This window comes from Centroberyx gerrardi, chromosome 13 (assembly GCF_048128805.1).
Source record: "Centroberyx gerrardi isolate f3 chromosome 13, fCenGer3.hap1.cur.20231027, whole genome shotgun sequence".
NCBI classification, from domain to species: Eukaryota; Metazoa; Chordata; class Actinopteri; order Beryciformes; family Berycidae; genus Centroberyx; species Centroberyx gerrardi.
The window spans coordinates 27,922,348-27,938,399 of NC_136009.1; the positions used below are offsets into that span (position 1 = coordinate 27,922,348).

The window sequence follows — 16,052 nt, forward strand, 5'->3', positions numbered from 1 at the left end:
AACTGGTCGACTTTGAAACTCAAAATATATTACTAATAACACCACAAATTGCATTTTCAACATTTTTCTACATGAGCATGTCAAGGCACTCTTCACAATTAAGAACATATGGATGTATTAATGTTTTATTAAAAACATGATAATATGTCCTGCACCACAGGCTGGCATGACTGTTTCTGACTGCAGTGATGACAAAATCATAGATAACTTGAACTAAGTCATGTGGCACAGATGCTCAAAACAGACCAAACTATAGTAACTGATGAGAGGATTGGGTCAACACATTCAGATAATGGGATTTGTTGCAGTGTTAGTTTCAACTGCATTGTGAGCAAAAAGTGTTTTTTAAGTTGAACTATTCCATTTTTATTTGTCATAATCTTCACTTCATATTGTAAACGAGAGCTAAACACACACTGCCTCTTTCAAACCGCTCCTCTTCCTGGAATAAAGCAAAGCCTGATAACTCCTCCCTCTTCTTCCTGGTCTCAAACACAGCCAGTTCCATTCTGACCAGATATTTCCTGTTCCCTCCCCTTTCACAGATCTGCCAGTTTAAAGATGGGTGTAAACAACATGTTGTGAAGTGCAAGAGCTGACAAGCCCATTCACTGCAGATCAGCAAATGAACATGAAGAAAAGGGACAGATTTTTGGATTGCATTGGAGGACAACTTTTTTCTGATGAGAGCAAGAGAAACTATCTGACTCACTGTTACTGAGAAGTGAAATGGCGCAGCAAGGAATTCAGCTGGACGGAGCAAAACTCTGCTGTTCGATCTGTCTGGATCTACTGAAGGATCCGGTGACTATTCCCTGTGGGCACAGCTACTGCATGAGCTGTATTAAAAGCTGCTGGGATGAAGAGGATCAGAAGAAAATCCACCGCTGCCCCCAGTGCAGACAGACCTTCACACCAAGGCCTGTCCTGGGGAAAAATACCATGTTAGCAGAGTTGGTGGAGGACCTCAAGAAGACAGGACTCCAAGCTGCTCCTCCTGATCGCTGCTATGCCGGACCTGGAGATGTGGCCTGTGATGTCTGCACTGGGAGAAAGCTGAAAGCCCTCAAGTTCTGTCTGGTGTGTCTGGCCTCTTACTGTGAGCAGCACCTCCAGCCTCACTATGATGTAGCTCCATTAAAGAAACACAAGCTGGTCGAAGCCACCATGAAGCTTCAAGAGAACTTCTGCTCTCATCATGACAAGGTGATGAAGATTTTCTGCCGTACTGATCAGCAGTGTATCTGTTATCTCTGCTCCATGGATGAACATAAAGGCCACGACACAGTCTCAGCTGCAGCAGAATGGACTGAGAGGCAGAAAGAGCTCGGGGTGAGTCGGCAAAAAATCCAGCAGAGAATCCAGAACAGAGAGAAAGACGTGAAGGTGCTTCAACAGGAGGTGAAGGCTATCAATCTCTCTGCTGATAAAGCAGTGGAGGACAGTGAGAAGATCTTCACTGAGCTGGTCCGTCTCATTGAGAAAAGAAGCTCTGATGTGAAGGAGCAGATCAGATCCCGGCAGAAAGCGGAAGCGAGTCGGGCCGAAGAACTTCAGGAGAAGCTGAAGCAGGAGATTGCTGAGCTGAGGAGGAAAGACGCTGAGCTGGAGCAGCTCTCACACACAGAGGATCACACCCATTTTCTACACAATTACCCCTCGCTGTCACGTCTCAGTGAATATACAGACTCACCCGGCACCAATATCCGTCCTCTGCGCTACTTTGAGGATGTGACTGCAGCTGTGTCAGAGACCAGAGATAAACTACAGGGCATTCTTACAGAGGAATGGACTAAGATCTCATGGACAGTGACTGAAGTGGATGTTTTACTGTCACAACCAAGAGAGCCCAAGACCAGAGCTGAATTCTTACAATATTCATGTCAAATCACACTGGATCCAAACACAGCAAACACACGTCTGTCATTATCTGAGGGGAACAGAAAAGTAACATTTATGAGGGAAGTACAGTTATATTCTAGTCACCCAGACAGATTCACTGAATGTTGTCAGGTCCTGAGTAGAGAGGGTCTGACTGGACGTTGTTACTGGGAGGTGGAGTGGAGGGGGAGTGGAGTTTCAATAGCAGTCACATATAAGAATGTTATCAGAAGAGGGAATAAATGTTATTTTGGATGCAATGAAAAGTCTTGGGAACTAGAATATTTTAAAAATGGTTATGAATTCAGTCATAACAATATCACAACTTCTATCCCAGGTCCTCTGTCCTCCAGAGTAGGAGTGTACCTGGATCACAGAGCAGGTATTCTGTCTTTCTACAGCATCTCTGAAACCATGACTCTCCTCCACAGAGTCCAGACCACATTCACTCAGCCTCTCTATCCTGGATTTTCATTTTTGGTTTTGGGAGCCACTGCTGAGTTGTGTTAGCTCAAGTAGACAGGAGTGGTTCTGGGATTTTTTTTTCTTTTATTTTGTCTCCATCTTTGTTGCTCAGCCTCATCACTGTGGTGTTTCTGCTCTGCACTTCCCAGAGATCAGATGTCAATCAAACAGTGTGGGCGGAGCTTGGATTTCCTGTTGATGCATTTTGAGTTTCTCTTTTCTTTGTCTGTTCAGCCATGGTGGCTATCACTGCTCATGCTAACTACCCAGTTCTTCTTCTTCTGTTGATTCCAAACAAACCGAAAATGCATCACTTCCTGTGCGGCAGAGGATTTTTCCCAGGAAAGAGCTGCCAGACACCGGCTGTTTAGAACAGACAATGGAAAAGCTTTCATCAACTGGATATAGATTGAATCACTATTGTGTTATATCAGTCAGTAATAGAGAGTATCCAAACAGACATTTAATCGTATGAAAATGTAAACTGTTGTGTGGTCTATATAGTTCTTATTTTTGTTGCATATTTGTATTGTTGCTGTAATATTTTCTGCTGTTTCTGTTCCACTGCATGGGCCTTAATGGAGCCAGCACTAGAAGTCTTCCCTTTATTATAGCTGAATAGTTGTTAATATGTTGATTTTGTTCCTGAAACTTTTTGCCAATCAATCTCTATCCTTGCAACTTTCTTCTTCTTCTTCACTTCACTGTTTTGTTATGGAGGACTAAGCTTGCAACCTCCAAATTTTGAAGAATTTTGATTGGCTTCGATTGGCTTTGTGCACTTGCTCAATAAAGCCTGGAAAAGTAGGAAGAATTCATTTGATCATTTCCAGGTCAAGTTTGGGAACCAGTCCCCTCTAGTGGAGGCTGTAGTTGGTCTGATGCTCTTATTACTGGTCGTGATAAATTGTTTGAGAGGTAGTGGAGATAAATCATGAATAATCTTATACAGTAGACAAACATTTGTCATGACCATGAAGTTACTAGTTATTATATAATAGATTGTGTTGTGTACTAGTTGTTATATAATAGATACTAAATCTAGATAGCAGTGACTGATTTGGTTTATACTAGTCACTTTTCTACTTTTACTTGTAACAATTTAATAAACACTTACTTTTTAGCTACTAGTGACTCATTTAATTTCACGTTTATATACTTTCTTGTAAAAATTCAGCAGTTTTTTAACGGAATCCTATGGAGCTACACATTTTAGATATCAACAATTCATCACTAACTAGTAAATATTTTAATTTGTACTAGTCTTATTAATCATTTGTTCCTATTATAATTTATACTTGTCACTATTCCTCTGTTACTAGAAGCTATTAAATAGTGATTAAGTATTATGATGATTTCTAGTTTTTATTTGAAATGTAGATATACATTTTTTTGTATTAGACATATACTGTACTTTTTTAAAATTATTAAGTAGATGTTGATCATATAGTTGTAGGTTTTAATAGTCAAATTGAAAATGTTGATAGTATCAAATGGAACAAAAAACTAATCATAATTGGAAAACTACTAGTCCTTTACAGTAGCAAGTTGTAACAATAGAACATTCACTAGAAGAGTGGAAAAGCAGCTAGTCTTTAATAAATAGTTACTAGTGCCTGATGAATAACAACTGGTAGAATTGGATTAGAGACAATTGCTCAAAATAGTAACTAGTGTGTAATGAAAAAAACTACTAGTAAAAATAAATGTTGTAGATATGTAAATGATAACCCCCCCTCCCAACTTCATATTTTATTTCATTTTATTTTTGTGATGCATTTCAGTAATGACCTTGTTTTGAAAATACTTTCTACTTTCTACCGTTGCATTCCACACAAGTCTTTAACATTATAAGGATGGTTAATTACCAAGAGTATTACCAATACTACTTACTGCCACTGGAGGGCAAGCTTCACAAACCTAGGGTATTTTGTTCTGATAACATCACATCCTCCTGCTGTTCAGACAGCAGACAGAAGTGACAGCATGTATGTGCTTGACCGACTGCCTTCTGTGTGTGTTTTGTATTTTTCAGTTTTTCAGTAAACTCTCCCAGCCTCTTTACACACTTGTGAATGGCCTCATTATTCAAGTGTTCAACATAAAGTAAGTTTCCACATCACAGCAGCCTAATATACTGTGCTGTACTGTGCCGGACCATAATAGTGTCCTCCTCCTTCCCACATATAGAACTGTATTGAAGAAGGAAACTTTCAGACCAAAGAGGTGAAGGTTTGGTTTGATGAAGCTGTTATTCGTCTCCAGGGCTCCTTTGACTGCACCGACTGGGAAATGTTGCACTGACATTGATGATCTTACCAATGTAATCAGATGTTGTATTACCTTTTGTGAGAATATGCTTATCCATCATAAAAAGAGCAGGGCATATCCTAATAACAAGCCTTGGATGTCAAAATTATTAAAGACAGCTCTGACCAGGAAGAAGCTTTCTTTTACACAGGGGGGTGACTTCTGATATACAAGAAATAAAGAAAGAAGTGAAAACTGAAATAAAAGGGCTAAGCTAAGGTACAAATCTAAAATAGAGAGTAAAATGGCCACTAATTAAATAAAATCTGCAGATGGGGGCGCCCCGGTGGCTCACCGAGTAGAGCGCGTACCATTTAAGGCTCAGTCCTTCCCGCAGTGAATCCAGCCCGCGGTCATTTGCTGCATGTCCTCCCCCGCATTTGTTTTGCCTCAGGAAACTGTCCTGTTTTAACGTTGAAAAAACGATGATGACTCTTTTTTTATCGTGCTTTAATAGAATCAATCTTTTTCTCTTTTGCCATGGGTCGGAAATCTGTCTCTTAGAAACAGTAATGGTCTCAATCAGATCATTAAGTGGGCTAGTAAGCTCATAGGAGAGCCCCAGCTTAGCCTATCTGTTATTTACTTCTCACAGTTAATGTGGAAAACTAACTCCGTGCTCCAGGACTGCTCCCATCCTCTTCACAGTGAGTTTCAGCTGCTTCCATCTGGTCAGAGGTTTAGGGTCCTGAAGTGTAAAAACAAACAATACAGAGATGCCTTTCTACCGGCAGCTAGTTGAAGAAAAGATAGCTTTTTAGGAATCTTATATTTATGCGCTTAATGCTGTTATGCACATTTCACGTTATTTTAAATTTTGTAAACACCTGTCCATAGCTTATTGAAATGTATTGGGACTCAAAGACCAGAGTTTTCATTTCCACTTATCAAACCAGAAAATAAAGGCTGCACAGTTAAACTGTCCCAATCTACCTGAATTCACTCTAATATTCAGATGGTTTCATAGTAGGCCTATAATTGCAGAGAAAACATATTCAACTGAATATAACTTGATTGGTTTCTTTCACTGAACTAATTTCTTTTCCCAGATCAGTCTGCTGGTGTCTGTGTCACACACACAGAAAGAGAGAGAGAGAGAGAGAGAGAGAGAGAGAGTGGGGGAGAGGAAAATGTGTTTTTTTAATAACCCAGTGAGGTCACTGATACCAAGTTTAACTATACCATTGTTATTTGTCATAATTTTCACTTCATATTGTATATATGGCTAAACCCACACTGCCTCTTTAACCCTCTAGACCCCATAGCGCACGAGAGCACCCGTCATTTTTCAATCATTTAAAATGTACCAAAAACTGAAAATCAAGTTATCAGCTTTGTTTTATATATACTTCAAGTTGTCATCGATGAACCGGAACCGGAAAATTTAGCTGGTGACACAGGCGTTTGATTTTCCCCGGGTTTAGTCGTCTCCACCGGTAGATCTAAAAATGGCTTCACCGGCTAAGCGTCACGCTTTTAAAACCTTCTGGAAGCTGTCAGATTGTGCTGTGAGACAGAACCTGACCCGCCGTATGTAGTGGAAAGTTACGAAGACATTGTGAGTTGAAGTCTTTTGATGGAAATCGCTTGTTCTTGCTCGATAAAACAAGACACAAGATCACCTTCACTAAACAGCGGGACCTACCTGCTCTCACCGCCGGAAACGGACGCTGTTTTCCGGGAGGCAGTGCGCCGAAGAGTTGGTAGGAGGACTGGCCGGGTTGCGGCGACTTTTATCCATATAAGTTTGGCAACTTTTTCCATATTTGTTTGGCGACTATTACTGTCTGACCTTATTACTGTGTGGGTTGAGGCGCTGGAGGTTTTGTATTGATTTTGAAAGCTTATCGTTAGCCAAGATAGGAAGGATCTGTTTTGTTGTCATACTTTGAATGACACTGAAGGAGACGCCCTGCATCGCCTTGCCATGTATTTGGTACCAAATTAAAGGGAAAGTTGTGTTTTTTTAAATGGAAAAACTTGTGATTGTCAATTTCTTTTTATTTTTGAGATATAGCTGTTTGTTTGGAATGAGCAAGAAAATGCTGATTTAAGTGAGAATTCCCAGTAAACTGCAGCAACATTCTAGAATTCTACTGGGGTCTAGAGGGTTAAGATCGCTCCTCTTACTGGAATGGAGAAAAGCCTGATAACCCCTCCCTCTTCTTTCTGGTCTCAAACTGTCAGTTTAAAGATGGGTGTAAAAAACATGTTGTGAAGTGCAAGAGCTGACAAGCCCATTCACTGCAGATCAGCAAATGAACATGAGAAAAAGAGCACATCTTTTAACTATTGAGAGCAAGTGAAAGTATCTGACACACTGTTACTGAGAAGTGAAATGGCGCAGCAAGGAATTCAGCTGGACGGATCAAAACTCTGCTGTTCGATCTGTCTGGATCTACTGAAGGATCCGGTGACTATTCCCTGTGGGCACAGCTACTGCATTAGCTGTATTAAAAGCTGCTGGGATGAAGAGGATCAGAAGAAAATCCACAGCTGCCCCCAGTGCAGACAGACCTTCACACCAAGGCCTGTCCTGGGGAAAAATGCCATGTTAGCAGAGTTGGTGGAGGAACTGAAGAAGACAGGACTCCAAGCTGCTCCTCCTGATCGCTGCTATGCCGGACCTGGAGATGTGGCCTGTGATTTCTGCACTGGGAGAAAGCTGAAAGCCATCAAGTCCTGTCTGGTGTGTCCGGCCTCTTACTGTGAGCAGCATCTCCAGCCTCACTATGATGAACCTCCATTAAAGAAACACAAGCTGGTCGAAGCCACCGTGAAGCTTCAGGAGAACATCTGCTCTCTTCATGATGAGGTGATGAAGCTTTTCTTCCGTACTGATCAGCAGTGTATCTGTTATCTCTGCTCCATGCCGTCTGTGATTTACGTTTTTATGTGTTTTTAATGCCTTTTGATTCATGATCATCAGCGTGATCAAACTTTGACGACGCGATTATGGCTGCATTTAATAATCACACTTTGGTTTGCCTTCTGTGGCTTTGGGTAATAATTGTTTGGAGAGCCACTCAAACACTACAAGTCGGGAGCGAACCAGGCCTACCTTTCATCACCTATAGTCGGCAGGAGCTTCTTCAGCTGCGGCCTCCTGCATCAGGTGGATTGGATCTTGATGTCGACTTATCAGAAATCAAGCTCAAGACCAGAAAGAGAGGCCGCAGAGGAGGGGTCCAGGTCAGGAACAGTTGGCGGGGGTACAAACCTGTGTTACCCTCTGTTATTATGGGGAATGTCCGCTCCTTGGTTAATAAGGCGGATGAGTTGACAGCTTATTTGAGGTAGGCTATGTCTTACTAATCTGAGACCTATAGCACTGACGTCGCACATAATGAAATGTTTTGAAAGGGTTGTCCTGGGTCATCTGAGTAGACAGGTCTCAGTCTTTCAAGATGCCTTGCAATTTGCGTACAGGAAGGGTGTGGGAGTAGTACTTTTTATGCTTCACAGCATTTACAGCCACCTTGAAACAACTGCCAGCTCTGTTAGGATTATGTTTTTTGATTTTTCTAGTGCTTTCAATACAATTCAACCACACCTTTTAGCTAACAAATTGATGAATTTTAAACTCCACAACACAACTATCGCTTGGGTCTTAGATTATCTCTTGTCTTGACCTCAGTTTGTCAGGCTTGATAACGAACTGTCTGACAGTATCTTAACTAAAACAGGAGCCCCACAGGGCACAATTTTATCCCCTTTTTTATTCAAACTCTTTACCGCTGTCAAATCCAAAAGTTTTCGGATGACACTGCCCTCGTGGGTTTACTTAACCAAGGCAATGACCTGGCCTACAAAAGAGAGGTCGAATCATTTGTCAGCTGGTGTGATGCAAATTTTTTAAAACTGAATCTTGGGATGACCGAAGAGTTAATTATTGATTTCAGAAGGAAGGAGGAGGTCTTCCCAGTGATAATTAAGGGTCAGCAGATATAAATTGTCCAGTCTTACAAATATCTTGGTGTCTACCTGGACAGTAAATTAAACTGGAAAAAGAATACTGAGGTTGTATTCAAGAAGGCTCAGTCAAGACTATTCTTCTTGAGGAAGCTTAGATCCTTTGATATTAGCAAGAAGTTTCTTCATGTTTTTTATCAGGGAATCTTAGTTAGTGTCCTCTTTTATGCTGTGCTCTGCTGGGGGGGCAGCATCACTGCGGATTAGGGCTGCACGATATTGGAAAAAACTTACATTGCAATATTTTTTTTTTCTGCGATATATATTGCGATATGAAAAAATACAGGAATTTTCACCAAATGATGTGAATAGCTCTATCAAGCCTTGCCCCTTTAAGAAGGTGGCCTTGTGGGTAACCTGCGCGGGTGACGTAGTAGGAAGTGAGTGTGTTTTTAGCCGCAGCCAGAGTGAGTTGCAGGATGCTAAGTGAGTAAAGTTAGCATAGTTAGCGGGAAAAGAGCTTAGAACGTCACCGAGAGGCCGTGCTTTATGTTCACTACTGTACCGAAATAAAGTGCCAGTTCTCCACTGCAGAGTTGGTCCGGACTCTTAGTAAAAAGCTTGTTACCAGCTACGAGCCAGGCTAAGCTAAAGTAGGCTAGCACAACACCAGAGGCTTCCCAACTACGGTTCGGAGCCGTGAAAGCTGGAAAGGTAACATACGCTACTCTTATAACAAACCCTTAAATCGGAGTAAATTATGTTATATCAGACAGACTTCTCTTGTAGATTAGTCATGGAAAATGAGAACCGTGTGAGTTTTCGTTTTGTATCAAGCAGCAAAAAAGTTGTAGCATGACGTGTTTGAGTTAATTTGCCTTACTTGACATCGCATGTCCTGCGATGTGACTATTGCGCATGCGCACATCGCGATGACGATGCTGAAACGATATATCGTGCAGCCCTACTGCGGATGATAAAAACAGGATCAATAAGATGATCAGAAAGGCTGGCTCAGTGATTGGCCTTACCCCAGACTCACTTGAGGTCACTGTAGAAAAGAGAACAAGGGCCAAACTAAAAACGGTTCTGTGTTTTGAAGGCCATCCATTACACAGTGTTTTTAACGGACTCAGAAGCTCATTCAGTGAGTGACTAGTGATGCCTCAGTGTTCTGCTGAACAACTCAGAAGGTCTTTTGTTCCAGCAGCGGTCACATTTTTTAATGAACACTTTTTAGATGTGGTCTAGATCTATAGCACGTTTCAGCTGTTAATCATGTCTCAAATGGCTTTTTATGGTGTTATTTATTTGTTGTGTACTGTGAATGCAATGTCTATATTGTTTGTTGTCTGTATGAGCTGATTTGGTGGCAAATGAGTTTCCCCACTGGGAATTAATAAAGCTGTCTAATTCTAATTCTACTGTTTAAACCAATCACTTTGTATTTAATCGTCAAATTCAATGAGTGAGAAGTGAAAGTGTAATGATTAACGAACTGTTGAATCTGTATTTTCCCCACATGCTTATAGAAAGAGTGAGAGAGAGAAACAGAGGGAGAGAGACAGAGAGACAGAGAGAGAGAGAGAGAGAGACAGAGAGAGAGAGAGAGCGAGAGAGAGAGAGACAGTGTAAAAAGTGTTGTTTTTTTTATATCTCACTGAGGTCATTTGTCATAATCTTCACTTCATATTGTAAACGAGAGCTAAACACACACTGCGTCTTTCAAACCGCTCCTCTTCCTGGAATAAAGCAAAGCCTGATAACTCCTCCCTCTTCTTCCTGGTCTCAAACACAGCCAGTTCCATTCTGTCCAGATGTTTCCTGTTCCCTCCCCTTTCACAGATCTGCCAGTATAAAGATGGGTGGAAACAACATGTTGTGAAGTGCAAGAGCTGACAAGCCCATTCACTGCAGATCAGCAAATGGACATGAAGACAAGGAACAGAGTTTTGGTTTGGATCGGAGCACAACTTTTATGTGTTGAGAGCAAATAAAACTATCTGACATTCACTGTTACTGAGAAGTGAAATGGCGCAGCAAGGAATTCAGCTGGACGAGACAAAATTCTGCTGTTCGATCTGTCTGGATCTACTGAAGGATCCGGTGACTATTCCCTGTGGGCACAGCTACTGCATGAGCTGTATTGAAAGCTGCTGGGATGAAGAGGATCAGAAGAAAATCCACAGCTGCCCCCAGTGCAGACAGACCTTCACACCAAGGCCTGTCCTGATGAAAAATACCATGTTAGCAGAGTTGGTGGAGGACTTGAAGAAGACAGGACTCCAAGCTGCTCCTCCTGATCGCTGCTATGCCGGACCTGGAGATGTGGCCTGTGATGTCTGCACTGGGAGAAAGCTGAAAGCCATCAAGTCCTGTCTGATGTGTCCGGCCTCTTACTGTGAGCAGCACCTCCAGCCTCACTATGATGTAGCTCCATTAAAGAAACACAAGCTGGTCGAAGCCACCATGAAGCTTCAGGAGAACATCTGCTCTCGTCATGATGAGGTGATGAAGATTTTCTGCCGTACTGATCAGCAGTGTATCTGTTATCTCTGCTCCATGGATGAACATAAAGGCCACGACACAGTCTCAGCTGCAGCAGAATGGACTGAGAGGCAGAAAGAGCTCGGGGTGAGTCGGCAAAAAATCCAGCAGAGAATCCAGAACAGAAAGAAAGACGTGAAGGTGCTTCAACAGGAGGTGAAGGCTATCAATCTCTCTGCTGATAAAGCAGTGGAGGACAGCGAGAAGATCTTCACTGAGCTGGTCCGTCTCATTGAAAAAAGAAGCTCTGATGTGAAGGAGCAGATCAGATCCCGGCAGAAAGCGGAAGCGAGTCGGGCCGAAGAACTTCAGGAGAAGCTGAAGCAGGAGATTGCTGAGCTGAGGAGGAAAGACGCTGAGCTGGAGCAGCTCTCACACACAGAGGATCACACCCATTTTCTACACAATTACCCCTCGCTGTCACGTCTCAGTGAATCTACAGACTCACCCGGCACCAATATCCGTCCTCTGCGCTACTTTGAGGATGTGACTGCAGCTGTGTCAGAGACCAGAGATAAACTACAGGGCATTCTTACAGTGGAATGGCCTAAGATCTCATGGACAGTGACTGAAGTGGATGTTTTACTGCCACAACCAGAGCCCAAGACCAGAGCTGAATTCTTACAATATTCACGTCAAATCACACTGGATCCAAACACAGCAGACACAAATCTGTTGTTATCTGAGGGGAAGAGAAAAGCAACATGTGTGGAAGAAGAACAGTTATATTCTCGTCACCCAGACAGATTCACTCAATGTTGTCAGGTCCTGAGTAGAGAGGGTCTGACTGGACGTTGTTACTGGGAGGTGGAGTGGAGGGGGAAGGCAGTTTCAATAGCAGTCTCATATAAGGATATTAGCAGAAGAGGGAATAAATGTCAATTTGGATGCAATGACAAGTCTTGGGAAATAGATTATTTTAAAAATGGTTATGAATTCAGACATAACAATATCACAACTTCCATCCCAGGCCCTCTGTCCTCCAGAGTAGGAGTGTACCTGGATCACAGAGCAGGTATTCTGTCCTTCTACAGCGTCTCTGAAACCATGACTCTCCTCCACAGAGTCCAGACCACATTCACTCAGCCACTCCATCCTGGATTTTCATTTTTGGTTTTGGGAGCCACTGCTGAGTTGTGTAAGCTCAAGTAGACTGGAATTATTATAGCAGCAATGTGTGAGATTCTGTTTTTTATATTTAATTTTTACATTTTATCGCCATCTTTTTTGCCAAGCACTCATTGCTGTGGCGTTTCTGCACTGCACTTCCCAGAGATCACCTGTCAATCAAAAAGTGTGGGCGGGACTGTGATGTCTTTTTCCTTCAATTTTCTGTTGATGCAGTTTGAGTTTTTGTAGGTGGCATTCATTTCTTTGTCTGTTCAGCCATGGTGGCTATCGCTGCTCATGCTAACAGTTCTTCTTCTTCTGTTTATTCCAAACAAACCGGAAATGTAAAACGCATCACTTCCTGTGCGGCAGAGGATTTTTCCCAGGAAAGAGCTACCAGACACCGGCTGTTTAGAACAGACAGTGGAAAAGCTTTCATCAACTGGATATAAGTTGAATCACTATCATGTAATATTTTCTGCTGTTTCTGTTCCACTGCATGGGCCTTAATGGAGCCATATATTAAGATAATTAACTGTTGTACTAATTTGATCATGTGGTCAAGATTAATTACATCATTTCATCATGTCATTTGAATTTGAATATGTTGACTTTGCTTTGGCAATAAGTACGTCTGTATTTCATGCCAGTAAAGCACCTTAAATTGAATTGAGAGACACACAGGAGAGAGAGGGAGAGAGAGGGAGAGAGAGAGAGAGAGAGAGAGCAAAAGGTGTTTGATTTCAAAATACCCCAGAAAAAGCCATTGATATTTTTTTCTTTAATCTTTCGTTCATATTGAAACAAGGGCTAAACACACACTTCCTCTTTCAAACCGCTCCTCTTCCTGGAATAAAGCAAAGCCTGATAACTCCTCCCTCTTCTTCCTGGAGTTTAAAGATGGGTGTAAACAACATGTTGTGAAGTGCAAGAGCTGACAAGCCCATTCACTGCAGATCAGCAAATGAACATGAACTAATTTTTGGTTTGGATCGGAGCACAACTTGTTTCTGTTGAGAGAACTGAGAAGTGAAATGGCGCAGCAAGGAATTCAGCTGGACGGAGCAAAATTCTGCTGTTCGATCTGTCTGGATCTACTGAAGGATCCGGTGACTATTCCCTGTGGGCACAGCTACTGCATGAGCTGTATTAAAAGCTGCTGGGATGAAGAGGAATCCAGGACAGAGAGAAAGACATGAAGGTGCTTCAACAGGAGGTGAAGGCTATCAATCTCTCTGCTGATAAAGCAGTGGAGGACAGCGAGAAGATCTTCACTGAGCTGGTCCGTCTCATTGAGAAAAGAAGCTCTGATGTGAAGGAGCAGATCAGATCCCGGCAGAAAGCGGAAGCGAGTCGGGCCGAAGAACTTCAGGAGAAGCTGAAGCAGGAGATCGCTGAGCTGAGGAGGAAAGACGCTGAGCTGGAGCAGCTCTCACACACAGAGGATCACACCCATTTTCTACACAATTACCCCTCGCTGTCACGTCTCAGTGAATATACAGACTCACCTGGCACCAATATCCGTCCTCTGCGCTACTTTGAGGATGTGACTGCGGCTATGTCAGAGGCCAGAGATAAACTACAGGGCATTCTTACAGAGGAATGGACTAAGATCTCATTGACAGTGACTGAAGTGGATGTTTTACTGCCACAACCAGAGCCCAAGACCAGAGCTGAATTCTTACAATATGCATGTCAAATCACACTGGATCCAAACACAGCAAACGGACATCTGTCATTATCTGAGGGGAACAGAAAAGCAACATCAGGGAGACTAGAACAGTTATGTGCTAGACACCCAGCCAGATTCACTAAAAGTACTCAGGTCCTGAGTAGAGAGGGTCTGACTGGACGTTGTTACTGGGAGGTGGAGTGGAGCGGGAAGGGAGTTTTAATAGCAGTCGCATATAACAATGTTAACAGACAATGGAATGAACGTGTATTTGGAAGCGATGAAAAGTCTTGGGCATTAGAATTTGTTGACAATAATTATATATTCAGACATGGCATTACCACAAATCTCATCCGAGGCCCTCTGTCCTCCAGAGTAGGAGTGTACCTGGATCACAGAGCAGGTATTCTGTCCTTCTACAGCGTCTCTGAAACAATGACTCTCCTCCACAGAGTCCAGACCACATTCACTCAGCCTCTCCATCCTGGATTTTGGTTTCGTTATTGTTATGGAGACACTGTTGAGTTGTGTAAGCTCAAGTAGACAGGAGTTGTTAAACAAGCAATGTGTGAGAGTCTGTTTTTTTTTCTTCAATTTTTTTGAAATAGTCACATACTTTTTTTTGCTGTTGCTAAGCGTTCATTGCTGTGATGTTTCTGGTGGCTATCGCTGCTCATGCTAACTACCCAGTTCTTCTTCTTCTGTTTATTCCAAACAAAGCGGAAACGTAAAACGCATCACTTCCTGTGCGGCAGATGTTTTTTCCCAGGAAAGAGCTACCAGACACCGGCTGTTTAGAACAGACAATGGAAAAGCTTTATGAACTGGATATAGGTTGAATCACTATTGTGTTATATCAGTCAGTGATAGAGAGTGCCCTAACAGACATTTATTCATATGAAAACTAGAAGTCTTCCCTTTATTATAGCTGAATAGTTGTTAATATGTTGATTTTGTTCCCGGCACTTTGTAACTTTGTTAAGAAAAGTGAACTACAAATGTAATCATTATTATCACAATCAATAGGGAGAGGATTCATTGTTTTCCTCCACAGTGCTGACATACTGGTTTAACAGATTGATTGTGTGGATGAAGTGAATATGTAGATGGAAAATGTTTTACTTTACTTTACCAGGTTTTAGTGATTTAATGTGTGATCAAAGTGAATGTTTGCAAAAATGAATAAAGTTTTTTTTCCAAGAATGAATAAAGTATTTCTTATGTATTCATTCCAGGAAGTGTATCAAAGCTGCTAGAGAAAATGTGAAACTAATATGACAGTATAACTGAGACGATTTCTCACTAAAACACAACAAAGTGCAGTCTTCATGTTTAGAGCAGATGTGGAATAAAAAGTCAAATGAAGCAGCAGTGTTACCCAAAAAGAAACACTAGTAAATATGGAAAGAATAAAGGACAATCCTGTTGTTGGTACATTCATCTCGTTTCACCTGGTCACCCAGATAGCCAATTTAGTCTGCAACAAACAGAAAATGTAGTAACACACATTTTACTTTTCTTCTCAAAGAACAGACTGGCTCCAGAATATGCAGAGCCACAGAAAAAACCTCACCCAATCTGCCACAGATCACATTCAGTGTTTCAAGTACAGGTTCAAAACGGTTACACCCAACAAATACATGTTCAACACACTCATCCAGCTTCACCACGAGAGAGAGGGGGAGAGAGAGAGAGAGACAGAGAGAGAGAAAGAGAGAGAGAGACAGAGTGACAGAGAGTTGTCAAATTGTACTCTGTTTTACATATGTTACTGTTGATTCTTCTGCAACAACAGTTGAGTACCACTCATGCCAGTAAAGTAAATTGAATTGAATTGAGGGAGAGGGGGAGAGGGAGAGAGAGAGAGAGAGAAAGAGAGAGAGGGAGAGAGAGAGAGAGAGTGAGAAAGAGAGGGAGAGAGAGAGAGAGAGTGAGAGAGAGATATTAAAAACTCCAATACATTCTAGGAGAAAAAAAGGAGTGTGCCACTATTGCATCCAAATATGCCTTAGCCTGTCATAGTCCCAGACAGGGGAACCACTGACAATGTAAAAAAGAAAACAGAAAAGTGTGACCGCCACCGTTTCAGAATGCAAAATGTATGTATTTAGATACATTGGTTGACTGATAATTCATTGTTAGATTTACAAATTTG

The 16,052-nt window shown here is 41.9% G+C and overlaps 3 protein-coding genes across 3 annotated transcripts; all 3 read left to right on the forward strand.

Annotated features, from left to right (window-relative positions):
* Positions 1–696: 696 nt before the first annotated feature.
* LOC144542174 (E3 ubiquitin/ISG15 ligase TRIM25-like) lies at positions 697–3,392 on the forward strand. Its single transcript, XM_078287924.1, has one exon. The coding sequence runs from the start codon at positions 730–732 to the stop codon at positions 2,389–2,391; it is 1,662 nt and encodes a 553-aa protein (XP_078144050.1). The 5' UTR covers positions 697–729; the 3' UTR covers positions 2,392–3,392.
* A 7,198-nt stretch (positions 3,393–10,590) lies between these two features.
* Positions 10,591–12,472, forward strand: LOC139916603 (E3 ubiquitin/ISG15 ligase TRIM25-like). The gene has a single exon (XM_071905530.2). The coding sequence runs from the start codon at positions 10,600–10,602 to the stop codon at positions 12,265–12,267; it is 1,668 nt and encodes a 555-aa protein (XP_071761631.2). The 5' UTR covers positions 10,591–10,599; the 3' UTR covers positions 12,268–12,472.
* A 762-nt stretch (positions 12,473–13,234) lies between these two features.
* Positions 13,235–14,482, forward strand: LOC139916601 (tripartite motif-containing protein 16-like). The gene has a single exon (XM_078287565.1). The coding sequence runs from the start codon at positions 13,421–13,423 to the stop codon at positions 14,438–14,440; it is 1,020 nt and encodes a 339-aa protein (XP_078143691.1). The 5' UTR covers positions 13,235–13,420; the 3' UTR covers positions 14,441–14,482.
* Positions 14,483–16,052: the final 1,570 nt, after the last annotated feature.